Below are 17,259 nucleotides of genomic sequence, written 5' to 3' on the forward strand. Positions count from 1 at the left end.
GTTACTTCTCCTTTTTCATTTCTAATTCTGTTGATTTGAGTCGTCTCTCATTTTATCTTCATGAGTCTGGTTAATGGTTTATCAATTTTGTTTATCTTCTCAAAGAACCAGCTTGTAGTTTTATTGATCTTTGCTATTATTTCCTTCATTTCTTTTTCATTTATTTCTGATCTGATCTTTATTTATTTATTTCTGCGAGCTTTGGGGGTTTTTTTGTTCTTCTTTCTCTAATTGTTTTAGGTATGAAGTTAGGTTGTTGACTTGAGATTCTTCTTGTTTCTTGAGGTGAGATTGTATTGCTATAAACCTCCCTCTTAGAACTTCTTTTGCTGCATTTGTTTATAGGTATTTTTTTATTTCCTCTTGGATTTCTTCAGTGATCTCTTGGTTATTTAGTAGCATATTGTTTAGCCTTCCTGTGTTTGTACTTTTTACTGTTTTTTTCCTGTAATTGATATCTGGTCTCATAGCAAAGTGGTTGGAAAAGATACTTGATACGATTTCAGTTTTCTTAAGTTTACCAAGGCTTGATTTGTGACCCAAAATATTGTCTATCCTGGAGAGTGTTCCATGAGCACTTGAGAAGAAATTGTATTGGGTTGATTTTGGATAGAATGTCCTGTAAATAACAATTAAGTCCATCTTGTTTAATGTGTCATTTAAAGTTTCTGCTTTCCTTATTTATTTTCATTTTGGATGATCTGTCCATTGGTGAAAGTGGGGTGTTAAAGTCCCCTACTATTATTGTGTTACTGTCGATTTCCCCTTTTATGGCTGTTAGCATTTGCCTTATGTATTGAGGTGCTCCTATGTTGAGTGCATAAATATTTATAATTGTTATATCTTCTTCTTGGATTGATCCCTTCATCATTATGTACTGTCCTTCTTTGTGTCTTGTAATAGTCTTTATTTTAAGTCTGTTTTGTCTGATATGAGAATTGCTACTCCAGCTTTCTTCTGTTTTCCATTTGTATGGAATATCTTTTTCCATGCCCTCACTTTCAGTTTGTATCTGTCGCTAGGTCTGAAGTGGGTCTCTTGTAGACAGCATATATACTGGTCTTGTTTTTATATCCATTTAGCCAGTCTGTGTCTTTTGATGGGAGCATTTAATCCATTTACATTTAAGGTAATTATTGATATGTGTGTTCCTATTACCATTTTCTTAATTATTTTGGGTTTGTTATTGTAGGTCTTTTCCTTCTCTTGTGTTTCCTGCCTAGAGAAGTTCCTTTAGCATTTGTTGTAAAGCTGATTTTGTGGTGCTGAATTCTCATAGCATTTGCTTGTCTGTAAAGGTGTTAACTTCTCTGTCGAATCTGAATGAGATTCTTGCTGGGTAGAATAATCTCAGTTGTAGGTTTTTCCCTTTCATCATTTTAAATATGTCCTCCCACTCCCTTCTGGCTTGCAGAGTTTCTGCTGAAAGATCAGCTGTTAACCTTATGGGGATTCCCTTGTATGTTATTTGTTGCTTTTCCCTTGCTGCTTTTAATATTTTTTCTTTGTATTTAATTTTTGACAGTTTGATTAATATGCATCTTGGCGTGTTCCTCCTTGGATTTATCCTGTATGGGACTCTCTGTGCTTCCTGGACTTGACTATTTCCTTTCCCATGTTAGGGAAGTTTTCCAGTATAATCTCTTCAAATATTTTCCTAGTCCCGTTTTGTCTTCTTCTGGGACCCCTATAATTTGAATATTGGTGCGTTTAATGTTGTCCCAGAGGTCTCTGAGACTGTCCTCAATTCTTTTCATTCTTTTTTCTTTATTCTGCTCTGCAGTAGTTATTTCCACTATTTTATCTTCCAGGGCATTTATCCGTTCTTCTGCCTCAGTTATTTGGCTATTGATTCCTTCTAGAGAATTTTTAATTTCATTTATTGTGTTGTTCATCATTGTTTGTTTGCTCTTTAGTTCTTCTAGGTCCTTGTTAAACGTTTCTTGTATTTTTTCCATTCTATTTCCAAGATTTTGGATCATCTTTACTATCATTTTTCTGAATTCTTTTTCAGGTAAACTGCCTATTTCCTCTTCATTTGTTTGGTCTGTGGGTTTTTACCTTGCTCCTTCATCTGCTGTGTGTTTCTCTGTCTTCTCATTTTGTTTAACTTACTGTGTTTGGGGTCTCCTTTTCGCAGGCTGCAGGTTCATAGTTCCCGCTGTTTTGGTGTCTGCCCCCAGTGGCTAAGGTTGGTTCAGTGGGTTGTGTAGGCTTCCTGGTGGAGGGGACTAGTGCCTGTGTTCTGGTGGATGAGGCTGGATCTTGTCTTTGTGGTGGGCAGGACCGCGTCTGGTGGTGTGTTTTGGGGTGTCTGTGACCCTATTATTATTTTAGGCAGCCTCTGCTAATGGGTGCGGTTGTGTTTCTGTCCTGCTAGTTGTTTGGCATAGGGAGTCCAGCACTGTAGCTTGCTGGTCATTGAGTGGAGCTAGGTCTTAGCGTTGAGATGGCTATCTCTGGGAGAGCTTTCGCTGTTCGATATTATGTGGAGCTGGGAGGTCTCTGGTGGACCAATGTCCTGTACTCGGCTCTCCAACCTTAGAGGCACAGGCCTGACACCTGGCTGGAGTACCAAGACCCTGCCCGTCACACAGAAAAGGAGAAAAAGGAAAAAAATATATATATTATTGCTCCCAAAGTCCACCGTCTGAATTTTGGGCTGATCTGTTGTCTATTCAGGTATTCCACAGTTGCAGGGTACATCAAGTTGACTGTGGAGATTTAATCCACTGCTCCTGAGGCTGCTGGGGGAGATTTCCCTTTCTCTTCTTTGTTTGAACAGCTCCTGGGGTTCAGCTTTGGATTTGGCCCTGCCTCTGTGTGTAGGTCTCCTGAGGGCATCTGTTCTTCGCTCAGACAGGGTTGGCTTAAAGTAGCAGCTGATAGGGGGCTCTGGCTCACTCAGGCCAGTTGGAGGGAGGGGTACGGAATGCGGGGCGAGCCTGCGGCATCAGAGGCCAGCATGATGTTGCAACAGCCTGAAGCGCGCCGTGTCTTCTCCCGGGGAAGTTGTCCCTGGATCACAGGACCCTGGCAGTGGCGGCCTGCACAGGCTCTCGGGAGGGGAGGTGTCGATAGTGACCTGCGCTTGCACACAGGATTCTTGCTGGCTGCAGCAGCAGCCTTAGCGTTTCATACCTGTCTCTGGTGTCCGCGCTGACAGCCGCGGCTTGCGCCCATCTCTGGAGCTGGTTTAGGAGGTGCTGTGAATCCCCTCTCCTTGTGCACCCCGAAACAATGGTCTTCTGTAGCATTTTAAGGCAAGTTCTTTGTATATCATTTCACTCCTAATATTTAATTATGTCTCTAACAGATGAAGATGCAAGAATAATTAAGCTTTACATCTCCAACAAAATTAAACAATAATTCCTTATTATCATTTCATACCCAGTCTTTAGTTTTCTCAGTCTCTACTTTTTGGAGTCTTTCCTATATTCGTATTTAATGTAATGTTTAATATGGTTAAATTTATGTCAGCCATTGGGCTATTTGTTATCTATATATCTTACGTCTTTTTTTCTCCCCTCTCTTCGTCCTTTACTGCCTTCTTTGCAGTTAAACATTTTTTAGTGTGCTATTACAATTTATCTGTTGGTTTCATTTTCCTTTTTTAGGTATGAGTAGTTACTCTAGGAATTACAATATACTTCTTCAACTTATTACAACTAACTTCAGATTAATAATGAATTAATTATAGCAAAATACAGCAATTTTACTCCAAGAGAGTTCTACTTCCTTTACCCTTCTTTGTGTTATTCTCATATATCTATATATATTATAATCTTAACACTACAGTGCTATAATTGTTGCTTTAAATAATCTCATGTCTCTTTAAAAATTAAAAAAACTATAATATATACAGCCTTTTATATCCACCCACATATTTACCATTTCTGGTACTCTCTATTTCCTCCTGTGGATTAGAGTTTCCATTCTTTACAGCTGGAAGGACTTCTTTTAGTATTTCTTCTAAGGCAGGTCTTCTAACATGTCTCTCAATCTCTGTTTATATGGGAATGTTTTTATTTCACTTTCATACTTGAAAGATAATTTTACTGGATTTAGAATTCTTGGTTGGCAATTTTGTTGTCTTTTGGTGTTTGCCATTCTACTGTCTTCTGGTCTTAACTACTTCTGATAAGTCAACTGCTAATCTATTGCTGTTGTCCTCCACATGAGTTATTTTTTTTCTTGCAGCTTTCAAGATTTTATGTCTTTAGCTTTTAACAGTGTGACTACCCTGTGTCTAGAGGTAGATATTTTGTGTTTATACTATTTGGGTTTTGTTAAATTTCTTGGATCTGTGGATTAACATTTCTCATCAAATTTGGGAAGTTTCTGGCAATTCTTAAAATGCTTTTGCTTCCTGTTTCTTTCTCTCACTCCTTTCTTTGTAGCACTCCATTACACAAATTTGGTGACTTGATGTTGTTTCACACATTTCTTAGGCTCTGTTCATTTCTCTTCATCTTTTTTCCTGTTTTTTTCAGAATGAATAATTTCTATTAATCTTTCATGTCCACTGTTTCTTCTGTCATCTCACATCTGTTGAGCTTATCTAATAAATTTTAAATTTTTGTTACTGTACTTTTCAACTCATGAATTTCCATTTGAAAAATTGGAATTACTGAGATTCCTTATTTGTTGTTATCATCTTTTCCTGGAATTCTCTGAACATATTTTCCTATAATTCTTTGAACATATTTATAAAAAAGGGCTCTGAAGTATTTGCTAAACCCAACAATTGCGCCTACTGAGAAACCATTTCTACTGTCTACTTTTTTCCCCGAGTATGGTCACACTTTACTGTGTTTTTGTTTTTTGCATGGTTTCAATTTTTCTGGTAAAGTGGACATTTTTGGATGATATCCTGTAATAACTATGTATTTAAAAATTATTTTTCTAAGTGTCATTTTAACAAATTAATCTTTAACTTAAACTGTGTAATTTGTCTCTCCCATGATGTGTGGCTTCTGTTGGGAATTTTTATTCTTATTTTTGTTTTTCAGCCTGTCTTCCTGGGAGTCTCCTCTGTGTTTCAATAGATCACTAGTCAGCCAATGATTTGTGTAGAGGTGGTGCTCAAATGCTCCAAATTTACAGGGCTCCTAGTCTCTGAGACCTGATCTGTTTGTGGGATAGAGAGCACATTCAAACTTCAGCCACTGTGTAAGTTTGCTTGACTTTTATTTTCCACTGGGTTCTCTCAGGTTTCCCAGTCAGCCAGGGATGTATGAAGAGTTTATTAATCCTTTTATGGCTTTCTCATTTCTAGCATTTTTTTGTTAGATTCTTGGCTGGTTCACTATTCTTACCAACTTGCAGACACAATCTCTGAATATCACAGGTACAGGTTTTCCTTATTTGTTTCTGCCATTTCTAGTTGACAAAGCTGTGGACTTTTCCCATTTGTCCCATATTGAGTCTGCTTCCTTTGACAGCAAAGTTGCTGGTTTTTACATACGGTGCCACTCTGGTAAAATTACAGATGTCACCAATCAAGCTTGTGGGTTCTGTGTATACTGTAACCCTAGGCAGGAAGGCTGTAGACTCTTACAGCTTTAACCTGAAGCTTCAGCAGTTTTTCAAGAATACAAGCACACCTCATTATTATGCTTTGCAGATATTGCTTTTTTGAAGAAAACAAATTGGAACTTTGTGACAACCTGTGTTGAGCAAGTCTATTGATACCATTTTCCCAACAGCATTTGCTCATTTTGTGTTTGTGTGTCTGTTTCTGTGCCACATTTTGGTAATTCTTGCAATATTTCAAACTTTTTCATCATTATTATTATACCTGTTATGGTGATCTGTGATCAATGATCTTTGATGTTACCATTTAATTGTTCTGGGGTGCCAGAAACTGCATCCATATAAAATGGGGAACTTACTTGATAAGTGTTGTGTCTCACTGCTCCACCAACTAGCTGTTCCCCCATCTTTTCCCCCTCCTCAGGCCTCCCTATTTCCTGAGACTCAACAGTATTGAAATCAGGCCAAGTAACAACCTTACTAACCCCTAATAAGCCTCTAAGTGTTCAGGTGAAAAGAAGAGCCACATATCTCTTGCTTTAAATCAAAAGCTAGACATGATTAAGCTCAGTGGGGAAGGCATGTTGAAAGCTGAGACAGGCCAAAAGCTAGGCCTCCTGAGTCAAACAGTTAGCCAACTTGTGAATGCAAAGGAAAAGTTCATGAAAGAAATTAAAAGTGCTACTCCAGTGAATACATGAATGATAAGAAAGTAAAACAGCCTTATTGCGGATATGGAAGAAGTTTTAGTGATCTGGATAGAAGATTGAACCAGCCACAACATTCCATTAAGCCAAAGCCTAATCCACAGCAAGGCCCTCACTCTCTTAAATTCTATGAAAGCTGAGAGAAGCGACAAAGCTGCAAAAGAAAAGGCTGAATCTAGTTCATGAGATTTAAGAAAAGAAGCCATCTCTATAACATGAGTTCAAGGTGAGGCAGCAACTGCTGATGTAGAAGTTTCAGCAAGTTAACCAGAAGATCTAGCTAAGATAATTAATAAAGGTGGCTACACTAAAGATTTGCAGTATAGACAAAACAGCATTATATTAAAAGAAGATGCCACGTAGGATTTTCATATCTATACAGTTGGTGACTTTAAGTTGAAGCCAATGCTCATTCGCTATTCTGAAAGTCCTAGGGCCCTTAGAAATATGCTCAATCTACTCTGCCTGTTCTCTATCAGTGGAACAACAAAGTCTGGGTGACAGCACATCTGTTTACAACATGGTTTAGTGAATATTTTAAGCCCACTGTTGAGACCTACTGCCCAAAGAAAAGATTCCTTTCAAAACATGACTGCTCACTGACAAGGCATCTGGTCACCCAAGAGCTCTGATGGAGATGCACCATGAGAATAATGTTTTCATGCCTCCTAACACAATATCCATTTTGCAGCCCATGGATCAAGGAATAATTCTGACTTTCAAGTTTCATTAGTAAAGAAAGAGATTTTGTAAGGCTATAGCTGCCATGGATAGTGATTCCTTTGATGGATCTGTGCAAAGTCCATTGAAAACTTTCTGGAAAGGATTCAGCGTCCTAGACGACACTAAGAATATTCATGATTCAAGGGGAAGAGGTCAAAATATCAACACTAACAGGAATTTGGAAGAAGTTGATTCCAATCCTCATGAATGACATTGAGGGGTTCAAGATTTCAGCGGAGGAAGGAACTGCAGATGTGGTGAAAACAGCAAGAGAACTAGAATTCAAAGCAGAGACTGAATATGTGATAAACCTCATGATAAAAACTTTAACAGATGAGGAGTTGCTTCTTATGGATGAGCAAAGAAGGTGGTTTCTAGAGATGTAATCTACTCATGGTGAAAATGCTGTGATGATTGTTGAAATGAAAACAAAGGATTTAGAATATTACATGAACTTAGTTGATAAAGCAGTGGCAGGGTTTGAGAGGTCTGACTCCAATTTTGAAAGAAGTTCTACTGTGGGTCGAATGCTATCAAACAGCATTGCATGCTACATAGAAATTGTTTGTGAAAGGAAAACTCCATCAATGAGGCAAACCTCATTTTTGTCTTATTTTAAGAAACTGCCACCAGCAAAAAGATTGCAACTCGCTAAAGGCTCAGATAACAGCATTTTTTTAGCAATACACTAGTTTTAAATTTAGGTATGTACATTGCTTTTCTAGGCATAAAGCACTGCGCACTTAATAGACTATTGTATAGTGTAAACACAACTTTTTATGCATCAAAAAACCAAAAAATTCATGTGACTAGCTTTACTGCAGTATCTGCTTTATTATAGTGGTCTGGAACTGAACCTACAATATCTCCAAGATATGCCCATAAATGTTTCTCAATTTGTTGTTTTATCTTTGGTTAATTTCCAGAGCCCTGATATGGGTTTTGACAATTTTTCCAGTTTTACACTTTTTTTTTTTGGCAGAGAGGAATTGCCTACCTCTTCACACTACTGGAGCCAGTCTTTCCATCATGATTATCTCAGTTCATCTTGAATAGCAATAACACCTGCATTATTAGCCCCATACTATAGGTAAGGAAATTAACAAAGAAAATAATCAACTGTCCAAAGATTACATAGATGTTAAGTGGAAGAGCTTCCAAAACTAGGCAGTTTGCCTTCAGAGCCTTTCTGTACCTTTAACAAATATGAATGTGAAAATTCGTAAGATACTAGACTAGAAGCAGGCACAGGTGCTATAGAAGCATGGATGCAAAGAATCTATTTTGGAACCTGAGTAGACAGAATATAAGATGAACTACCACAGCATATATCATTTACAAAAAATATTCAAATATTTAAGACAGTTAATTACATTAAAAGCTTTCTTTTTCTTTTTCTTTTTTTTTGTAGATTTCTAATATAACTTACTCTCTTGCCGGTACCCCTTCCCACTGGAGGATGTGCCTCAGCAGCTTGACGAATCGTACAAACCATTAGCTCTATAAGAGCACTCTCCTGACGGTCAGACATTGCTAAAGTGAAACAAAACACATCAGTATGAGTAGATAGTTTTACAATAGCCATGTATCAAAAATGAGCACAATTATAAAAAACTGTAGTCTATTACTTAAAGACTAAAGTTCTATTCTTTGTCTTTTTTCTTGTTTTAAGAATAATATGTGCTTGTTGTAAGTCAAACAAGAAAGAGATATACAAAGTAAAAAAGACAATAAACTCTGGTTTCTTCTAATACTTAGTCTCTTGTAATATACTTCTGAATTAGGCAATGCCAAAATTTTCCTTCTATATCACTTCAAAGCTCATATATCTTTTTTTTTTTAGCAAAAAACAAACATGCTATGTTTTTAAAAAATTAACAATAGATTTTGAATATCTTTCAAGTCACATGACATGTACAAATAATTATGTTAAATAATTACAAGTTATTACATAATTTGTGTTCCACAATTTATTCATCCTTCTATTAACATGCAAATTTTCCCCAAATTTGTCACGTTTATAAACAATGCAGTAATACATATCATAAGTACACATATATTTATATAACTGATACTTTTATTTCTGAAGAATATATTTCAAGAGGGGGAGCAATGACTCAAAGGTTAAAATCTTGGTACTGACAAATCAAAAAGGTTACTGACTGCAATCCACACCTCCAACTGCAATGATGAGAATGTTTGGTTCCTCATATCCCTGCCAGCACTGGATGTTATAAAGTCCCTTTAATGTTTGCCAATCCAATGATTGAAAATGGTATGTTATTTTGCTCCTGCCTAACTACTAATTAGTGGAGTGTATTTTCTTGTTTATTAGTTTAAAATTTATTTGGAGATTTTTAATGTTTATTCTCTAATTTTTCCATTGTTATTCACCTTTCTTGGATTCTTTATTTTTTATTTATTTTTGACTGCATTGGGTCTTTGTTGCTGTGTGTGGGCTTTCTCTAGTTGCGGCAAGTGGGGGCTACTCTTCGTTGCAGTGCGCGGGCTTCTCACTGCAGTGGCTTCTCTTGTTGCGGAGCACGGGCTCTAGGCGCACGGGCTTCAATAGTTGTAGCATGCAGGCTCAGTAGTTGTGGCTCATGGGCTCTAGAGCGCAGGCTCAGTAGTTGTGGTGCACAGGCTCTACAGCGCAGGCTCAGTAGTTGTGGCACATGGGCTTAGTTGCTCTGCGGCATGTGGGATCTTCCTGGACCAGGGATTGAACCCGTGTCTCCTGCATTGGCAGGCGGATTCTTAACCACTGCATCACCAGGGAAGTCCCTAACTTTGTCTTAAATGATGCAAATATTTTCTCCCAGTTTGTTCTTTTGTTTTTAGACTCCTCATGGTATCTTCTGCCAGAAATTATTAACTTTTACAAAGTCATATCTGTACTTATTTTTTTTATGGCTTTCAGATTTCTCTCTTTTCTTTCCAGTTTTTTTGAGATAACTGACATACAGTACAATATAGGTTTAAGTTGTACAGCATAATGATTTAACTTATATATATCGTGACATGATTATCCCAGTAAACTTAGTTAACATCTATCATCTCATACTGATAAAAAAAAAAGGCTTCTGGGTTTCTTGTATTGCTTTCAAAGATCTCCTTTCTCCTAGAGATTATAGATATATATTTTCTTTTCTGTCTCCATCTGTTGCTTGCTTTTACATCTTTAATCTGTCTGAAATTTATTTCTGCCAATAGTATCAAGTATGGGTCTGTTTATTCCCACCAGATGAGCAGCCAATTATGCCTCTACCATTATTAAATAAAACCAGCTTTCCCTGGTTTATTTGAAATGTCACCTTTAAACATGTTTTAGGTGCATATATATACTTAGATCTATTTCTGGATTCTTTATTTAGTTTCACTAATCTATTTTTCTATTACAAGGACACACTGTTTTGATTATAACAGCTTTATAATGTTATAATATACCTTAATGTGTAACTTAATTCAACTAATTGGAATATTTAGTTGAACAAATTTCCCTTATCTAGTCCTTTTCCTAAAAAATTTCTAATTTCTATAAAGCTAGTAGCAAACAATTAAGTATTTTCTATGTGTAAGGCATGGTTATAAGTGATTTATGTATATTTACTTGTTTTATCCTCAAAACAATTCCAAGAGATAGGAATTAATATCCTCACACTTTGCAGATTGGGAAAATGAGCCACAGAGACGTTAAATAACTTTTCAAAGCACTCAGTAGTAGAGCCAAGATATGAACCCAGGTAGTCTGACTCCAAGGTCTATATGCTCTTAAGCACTATGCTATAACCACCTTTTAAAAATAAGCTTGAAATTCTACATAAACTCTTATTTTTAAATTTTTATTAGAGTATAGTCGATTTGCAACGTTGTGTTAGTTTCAGGTGTACAGCAAAGTGAATCTGTTATACATATACATATATGCACTCTTTTTTAGATTCTTTTCCCATATAGGCCATTACAGAGTACTGAGTAGAGTTCCCTGTGCTATACAGTAGGTCCTTATTAGTTATCTATTTTATATATAGTAGAGTGTATATGTCAATCCCAATCTTCCAATTTATCCCTCCCCCACCCACCCCCCTGGTAACCATAAGTTTGTTTTCTATGTCTGTGACTCTTTTTCTGTTTTGTAGATAAGTTCATTTGTACTCTTTTTTTTAGATTCCACATATAAGCAATATCATATGATATTTGTCTTTCTCTGTCTGACTTACTTCACTCAGTCTACGTAATAAACTTTTTTTTTTTAAATAAATTTATTTATTTATTTTCTTTTTGGCTGCGTTAGGTCTTCGTTGCTGCGCGCGGGCTTTCTCTAGTTGCGGCAAGCGGGGGCTACTCTTCGTTGTGGTGCGTGGGCTTCTCGTTGCGGAGTGTGGGCTCTAGGTGCACAGGCTTCAGTCGCTGTGGCACGCAGGCTCAGTAGTTGTGGCTCAAGGGCTCTAGAGAGCAGGCTTAGTAGTTGTGGCGCACGGGCTTAGTTGCTCCGCGGCATGTGGGATCTTCCTGGAGCAGGGCTCGAACCTGTGTCCCCTGCATTGGCAGGTGGATTCTTAACCACTGTGCCACCAGGGAAGTCCCAGTCTATATAAACTTTAAAATCATTTTGCTTAGTTCCTTCTCTCACCTCCCAGAACTCTCTCAAACCTACTGGAATTTGAACTGGTATTTTTAAGAAAATTATACATTACACTGGGAAGAACTGACATTTTAATAATCTTTTCAGCCAGGAACATGATATAGCTCTTCATTTATGATATCTTATTTGACATTATTTAATGAAACATTATGATTTTCTTCACACTGATTCTGTACTTTTCTTGTTGAATTCATTCCTATGTATTTTTAAAGATACATTTTTGAGACTAATTTGGATAGTTTAATTTTATCTTTCTGTCTCCCTCCCTCCTTCCTCTCTGTTATTTTCTCTGTATACTTATGTTAAAGACCAATTAAAAAAAAAAACACCAATAGATGTGGGGATTATAGAGACAGAACTAGGCATAAATTAAAAGAAAACAAATATTAAGCTTTAGAAATTGAGAAGTTTGTATTGATTATTTGAAAATAAACTGGGACAACAGCAATGAAAAGGCAAACAAAGGCATAACATCTTATCCCTTATTCTGTACCAAAATCATCCTGAACAGGAATATGTATGTACATCTTAATTCAATCATTTTTGGTTTCACATATTAATTGTGATAGGAAAAGCAAATGAACTTTAGCTTGTCTTAGGAAAACCACAAGAAACAGTTTAAGCTTTCCATTTATACTCCCTGATCCAATAAAACAATCAAGTTTCTATTTTATGAATCTAGAATTTCATATTTTTTTCAATTTGGCTAGGGATAGAGGAATGACAAGATTGTCTATGAACTAAATGCATTTTCTATTATTTATGAAAAAAAATCTAGTTCTATGGAAAGTGAGGAGAGAAAAACTTACATAGTGTAGAAACATTCCACTATTATACACTAAAATCCATACATTAGTGTTGAAGAAAAACTCAACCTTATACAGTGTCCAATGCCATCAATTTTATTAGTTTATAATTTGAAACCATCCATTCAGATATGGTAAACTCAAAACATTCGAAATTTAACTGAAATCTCTTTGGGGATAAAACAGCAAAACCAAATAATAAAACTGAAAACAAAGCAAGCTTTAAGCCACAGACAAGAGCCAAACAGCCACAATGATAGAAAGGAAAGGGTGGCTGTTCGTATTATGAATTACCAAATACCTACACAACTTTCTAAGTCTTCAGAAACCTCTTTACACATCATCTCCATTTTCTCATTATTGATTTCAGTCTTATCACCCTGAACTCTGGCTTTTCTCCTTAATATCACTGAAAAGAAACACTAAAAAGTCACCAACAACCTAAATCTTCACTTAAAGCTGATGGTCTTTGCATAGTCCTTTTTCTCCTCTGCAATACGTGATATTATTAACCATAGCTCTCTTGAACACCCTCTTTACTGGGCCTTCTATAGCGTACAATGAACTCTTACTATCCTTTTTATATAGCTTGCTCTCACTTTTTCTTGCTCTTCCTGCTTTTGTCCCCTTCCTATCCACAATCTTTAGAACTCACCATGGGCTTTTTCTTTCTATAATCTATTTTCATCTTTTACATTTTTATCATATCCCATAGAGACCACTCGAAACCATGTTGACAAAAAGCATTTTTTTTTAATACAAATTTGATCACATCCCTCCCCTGTTTAAAATCCTTCAGTGGCTCCCTATTACACTTAGAATGAACTAAATAAATCCACTTATGGACTTAAATGTTCTACATCATCAGGGCTCTGCCTCTATCTCATCTAGTGCCACTGGCCCACTGTGCTCAAGCTACTGCAGCTCCGGGAATATAACAATATCATTCATGCTTCAGATACTCTGCAATTGCTATTTCCTCTATCTAGGCAGCTCTTTTTTGACACTTCCCATGGCTAGCCCCCATATCCTTTAGATTCTTGGCTCACGGGTGGCCTCTTTAGAGAGAGATCTTCCTTTTGGGATTCAATCTAAAGATGGACCCCTTCTTACTGTTATTATCCATCACAGATACTTATTAACTTTTGAAATTATTCTGACCACTTAGTTTTGGTCTGCCTTCCCCACTTGAATGTAAGTTCCATATGGGCAGTGAGCTGACCTTGTTTAAGATTGCACCCTCAGTGCTTAGTATAACAGCACATAGAAGGTGGTCAATAAATATTTTAAAATTATAAGTGAATTAACGATTTCCTACTTGAAGAATTCCACTGTACACATTACTTCACCCATCAACTGGATCACAGAATTCTAGCATTAGAAATGATCACAGGGCTTCCCTGGTGGCGCAGTGGTTAAGAATCTGCCTGCCAATGCAGGGGACACGGGTTCAAACCCTGGTCCGGGAAGATTCCACATGCCGCACAGCAACTAAGCCCATGTGCCACAACTACTGAGCCTGCGCTCTAGAGCCCGCGAGCCACAACTACTGAGCCCACGTGCCACAACTACCGAAGCCCACATGCCTAGAGCCCATGCTTTGCAACAAGAGAAGCCACCGTCATGAGAAGCCTGTGCACTGCAATGATGAGTAGCCCCTGCTCGCCGCAACTAGAGAAAGCCCGTGCGCAGCAACGAAGACCTAACACAGCCAAAGATAAATAAATAAAAATAAATATATTTAAAAAAAAGAAATCATTAGCTTTCATTGCAAGCTATCAAATGTTTCAAAAACTGTTTAAAAAAAAAAAAAAAGAAATGATCACAGAAGTTTATCTAATCAAAGAGTCTTTTTTATAAATGAAGAAGCTAAGACCCAGAGAAGTTAAATGACTTAGTTACGGCCCTGTTTTTGCCTGATTACTTGTTAACCAGACCTTCACATTACACTAAAAATTTATCCACCAATTTGATTTTGCTGTAGAATACACATACACCCCCAAAATACCCTGCGCCTTAAAAACACTGCAAGGCAGTCTTACAGCAGCTGTGATTTATTTATTATTATTCTTCTTTTCCATCATGGTTTGTTACAGGATATTGAATATAGTTCCCTGTGCCACACAATAGGACCTTGTTGTTTATCCATGCTATATATAATAGTTTGCATCTACTAGTCCCAAACTCCCAATCCAACCCCCTCCCCCGGCCAGCAACCACAAGTCTATTCTCTATGTCTGTGAGTCCATTTCTGTTTCGTACATAAGTTCATTTGTACTCTTTTTTTTAGATTCCACATATAATATCATATGGTATTTGTTTTTCTCTTTCTGACTTACTTCGCTTAGTATAATAATCTTTAGGTTCATCCATGTAGCTGCGAATGGCATTAAGTCATTCTTTTTTATGGCTGAGTGGTACACTGCATATATGTACCACATCTTTTTTATCCATTCATCTGTTAATGGACATTTAGGTTGTTTCCATGTCTTGGCTACTGTAAATAGTGCTGCTGTGAACACAGGGGTGCATGTATCTTTTCGAGTGATAGTTTTGTTCTGATATATAGCAGTTGTGATTTAAACTGCTATTGGTAGTCTTTGACAATGTGTCTGTTTTCCCAAATTTTAGTCCTATATTTGCAACTGCTAACTAGACTTTCATCCACTGGAATATCTATCACACTTCACTTATGTAAAGTATAACTTAATTTCTAATTAGTCTTAAGGAAATAAGTAAATCACTAATGGCATTTTGTTATCATAAAATATAGCAAAACAGTAGCTCAGAATATTGATTTGGATACCATTCCATAGCAGAGCTTATATGTGGCACAGCAAACATATGGACAAATGTATGAAAAAAAGTTGAATCATGATTTCAAAACAGTCCTGGACTTGTTACACATAAATTCTCCAGCCTTGCCTTCCCAGATTCAATCATACCCTAAAACTGTGGTTGACTTAAAATTTTTTCCCCATTTTACAACTCACTTTTCTAGCTAAAATCAAACCAACCAAACCAAGCCAAACCAAACGAAACCAAACCTAACCAATCTCTTGACTGAAAGTTAAACCCAATGTCAACTAAATTTAAACCACAAAGAAAACCTAATAATACATAGTTATTTTAAGAAGGCAGATCCATCTAGAACACATTGATGACTGACGGACAGAGTAATTACTATTTTCTGACTGACACATCTTATTTAAATGAGAGTAAAAAGTTAACAATACCAAATCATAGCACCTTGGCTCTTCTTCCCTTAATTTATTAAGTCTCCTGCTTCCCTTCTCCTTGGAAATAACCGTATAGAGCATACGTGACAAAAAGAAAAATGGCCTGGAATCATAAATAAGAAGCTCTAACTTACTCTGACAATTTGCTGATTCTATGGCCACAAGCAAGGAAGGAAAATGGATGAAATGTACTATTAAATACTATGCCAAGCGTTTTGCTCAAGTGTTGACTGGGCTGTAGTGATTAGAAAGGAAATTGATTTTGCTAGAGAAAATATTAAGATTAGTTACAAATAGATTTATGAAGTCAGTGAACTTAGCAGCAACATGTATGAGCAAAATAAAGACAATGTAGAATGTATGTTCGTGTTCCTCTGATTACTTCAAAAGTGAAAGGAATCCAGAGTACAGTTGAGAGTTTGACCTAGTGAGCAGAAGGTCCTGTCAACTTAATAAGAGACCCGTCTTCTTACCAAAGATATGGAGGGAAAAAAAGCACATGCAAATATAGTAAATAATAATCAGAGGTGGAGTCAAATATACTATAATAAATTCTACCTTGAAAGAAGGTCTGGGAAATTTTGGGGAAGGATTTGTGTTACAGATTAAGAATGAGGGGGAAAAAAAAGAATGAGGTTGTGAGGCAAATATCTTGAATTTAAAAGAAGCAATTTCAGGCAGTTTACTGGAGTGTATTTGGGTATGATGCATAGCTATTGTTTCTCTCACTGAATTTTGTCAAAGCCAGAGCAGGTAATACCAATTAGCATCACTGCTTGGAAAGAACACTGGGGGATGGTCACTATACTGTTTAGGTAATCTACTGCAGGTGATGGCTCATTCTGCTCTTATATCCCAGAGGGTTGAACTACATAGAAAAGCAGGGGAAACAGAATAGGGAATCAATAGTATACTATTTCATTTAATTCTCACAACAACTATATAAGGTAAATAAGAAAAAGAATCCCTATATTATAAAGAAAAGGAAGCTAAGGAGCAGAAAAAATGAGGACATAAGTCACAAAGGACAGAGTTAGAAATCTGAATCTGTTTCTTTTGATTCTGAAGTCCATGTTTAGTTCATTACAAGCCTCACTTACATCAAGGTATCATCTACATTTTAGGACTTTGTATGGATTAAATGAAATAGTAGTTCTTTAAACTACTGTTGTGGGCTAGACTGAAAAACAAGCTATACAGAAGGAAAAAGCATTGCTAGTTTTAAGGAGCTAATATTCATATAAGCTTTTAGAATATAAATGGTTTATTAAGTATACATATCCATTTTGCTGTTCATGTTATTACACAAAGTGTAATATAAGATGCATACTTTGAAAATTATCAATATAGCAGTTATTTCTCCCTATTTCTTGAATAGCTAGGTAAGTGACTTTATTTTTGATTTCTTTATTTTAATTTTTAAAAAGATATAACAAAAGAGGGGATGATTGTGGTCTAATTAAATCATTGTATGTGAAAGGTTAAGTACACATATATAGCAAAAAGATTCTGCATGTGCCTTTTTTTTTTTTACATTAACTATGTCAGTACTTTGTGTCTCAAATCAGCATAAAGAAAACTTTTTTGAATGCTACATGACATTTATA

The 17,259-nt window shown here is 36.4% G+C and overlaps 1 protein-coding gene across 4 annotated transcripts in view; it reads right to left on the reverse strand.

Moving 5' to 3' along the window:
* Window positions 1-17,259, reverse strand: part of STAG1 (STAG1 cohesin complex component) — a gene marked incomplete at its 3' end in the record, with an annotated part of 426,381 nt that overhangs the window by 58,524 nt on the left and 350,598 nt on the right. For all 4 annotated transcript variants that reach the window (XM_082459166.1, XM_082459164.1, XM_082459165.1 and 1 more), the window contains one exon: window positions 8,395-8,498. In XM_082459166.1, the coding sequence (XP_082315292.1) occupies window positions 8,395-8,498 (104 nt within the window). The remainder of the gene's footprint in view (window positions 1-8,394; window positions 8,499-17,259) is intronic.

This window comes from Balaenoptera physalus (genome assembly GCF_965194825.1).
Source record: "Balaenoptera physalus genome assembly, chromosome: 4".
Lineage (NCBI taxonomy): Eukaryota > Metazoa > Chordata > Mammalia > Artiodactyla > Balaenopteridae > Balaenoptera > Balaenoptera physalus.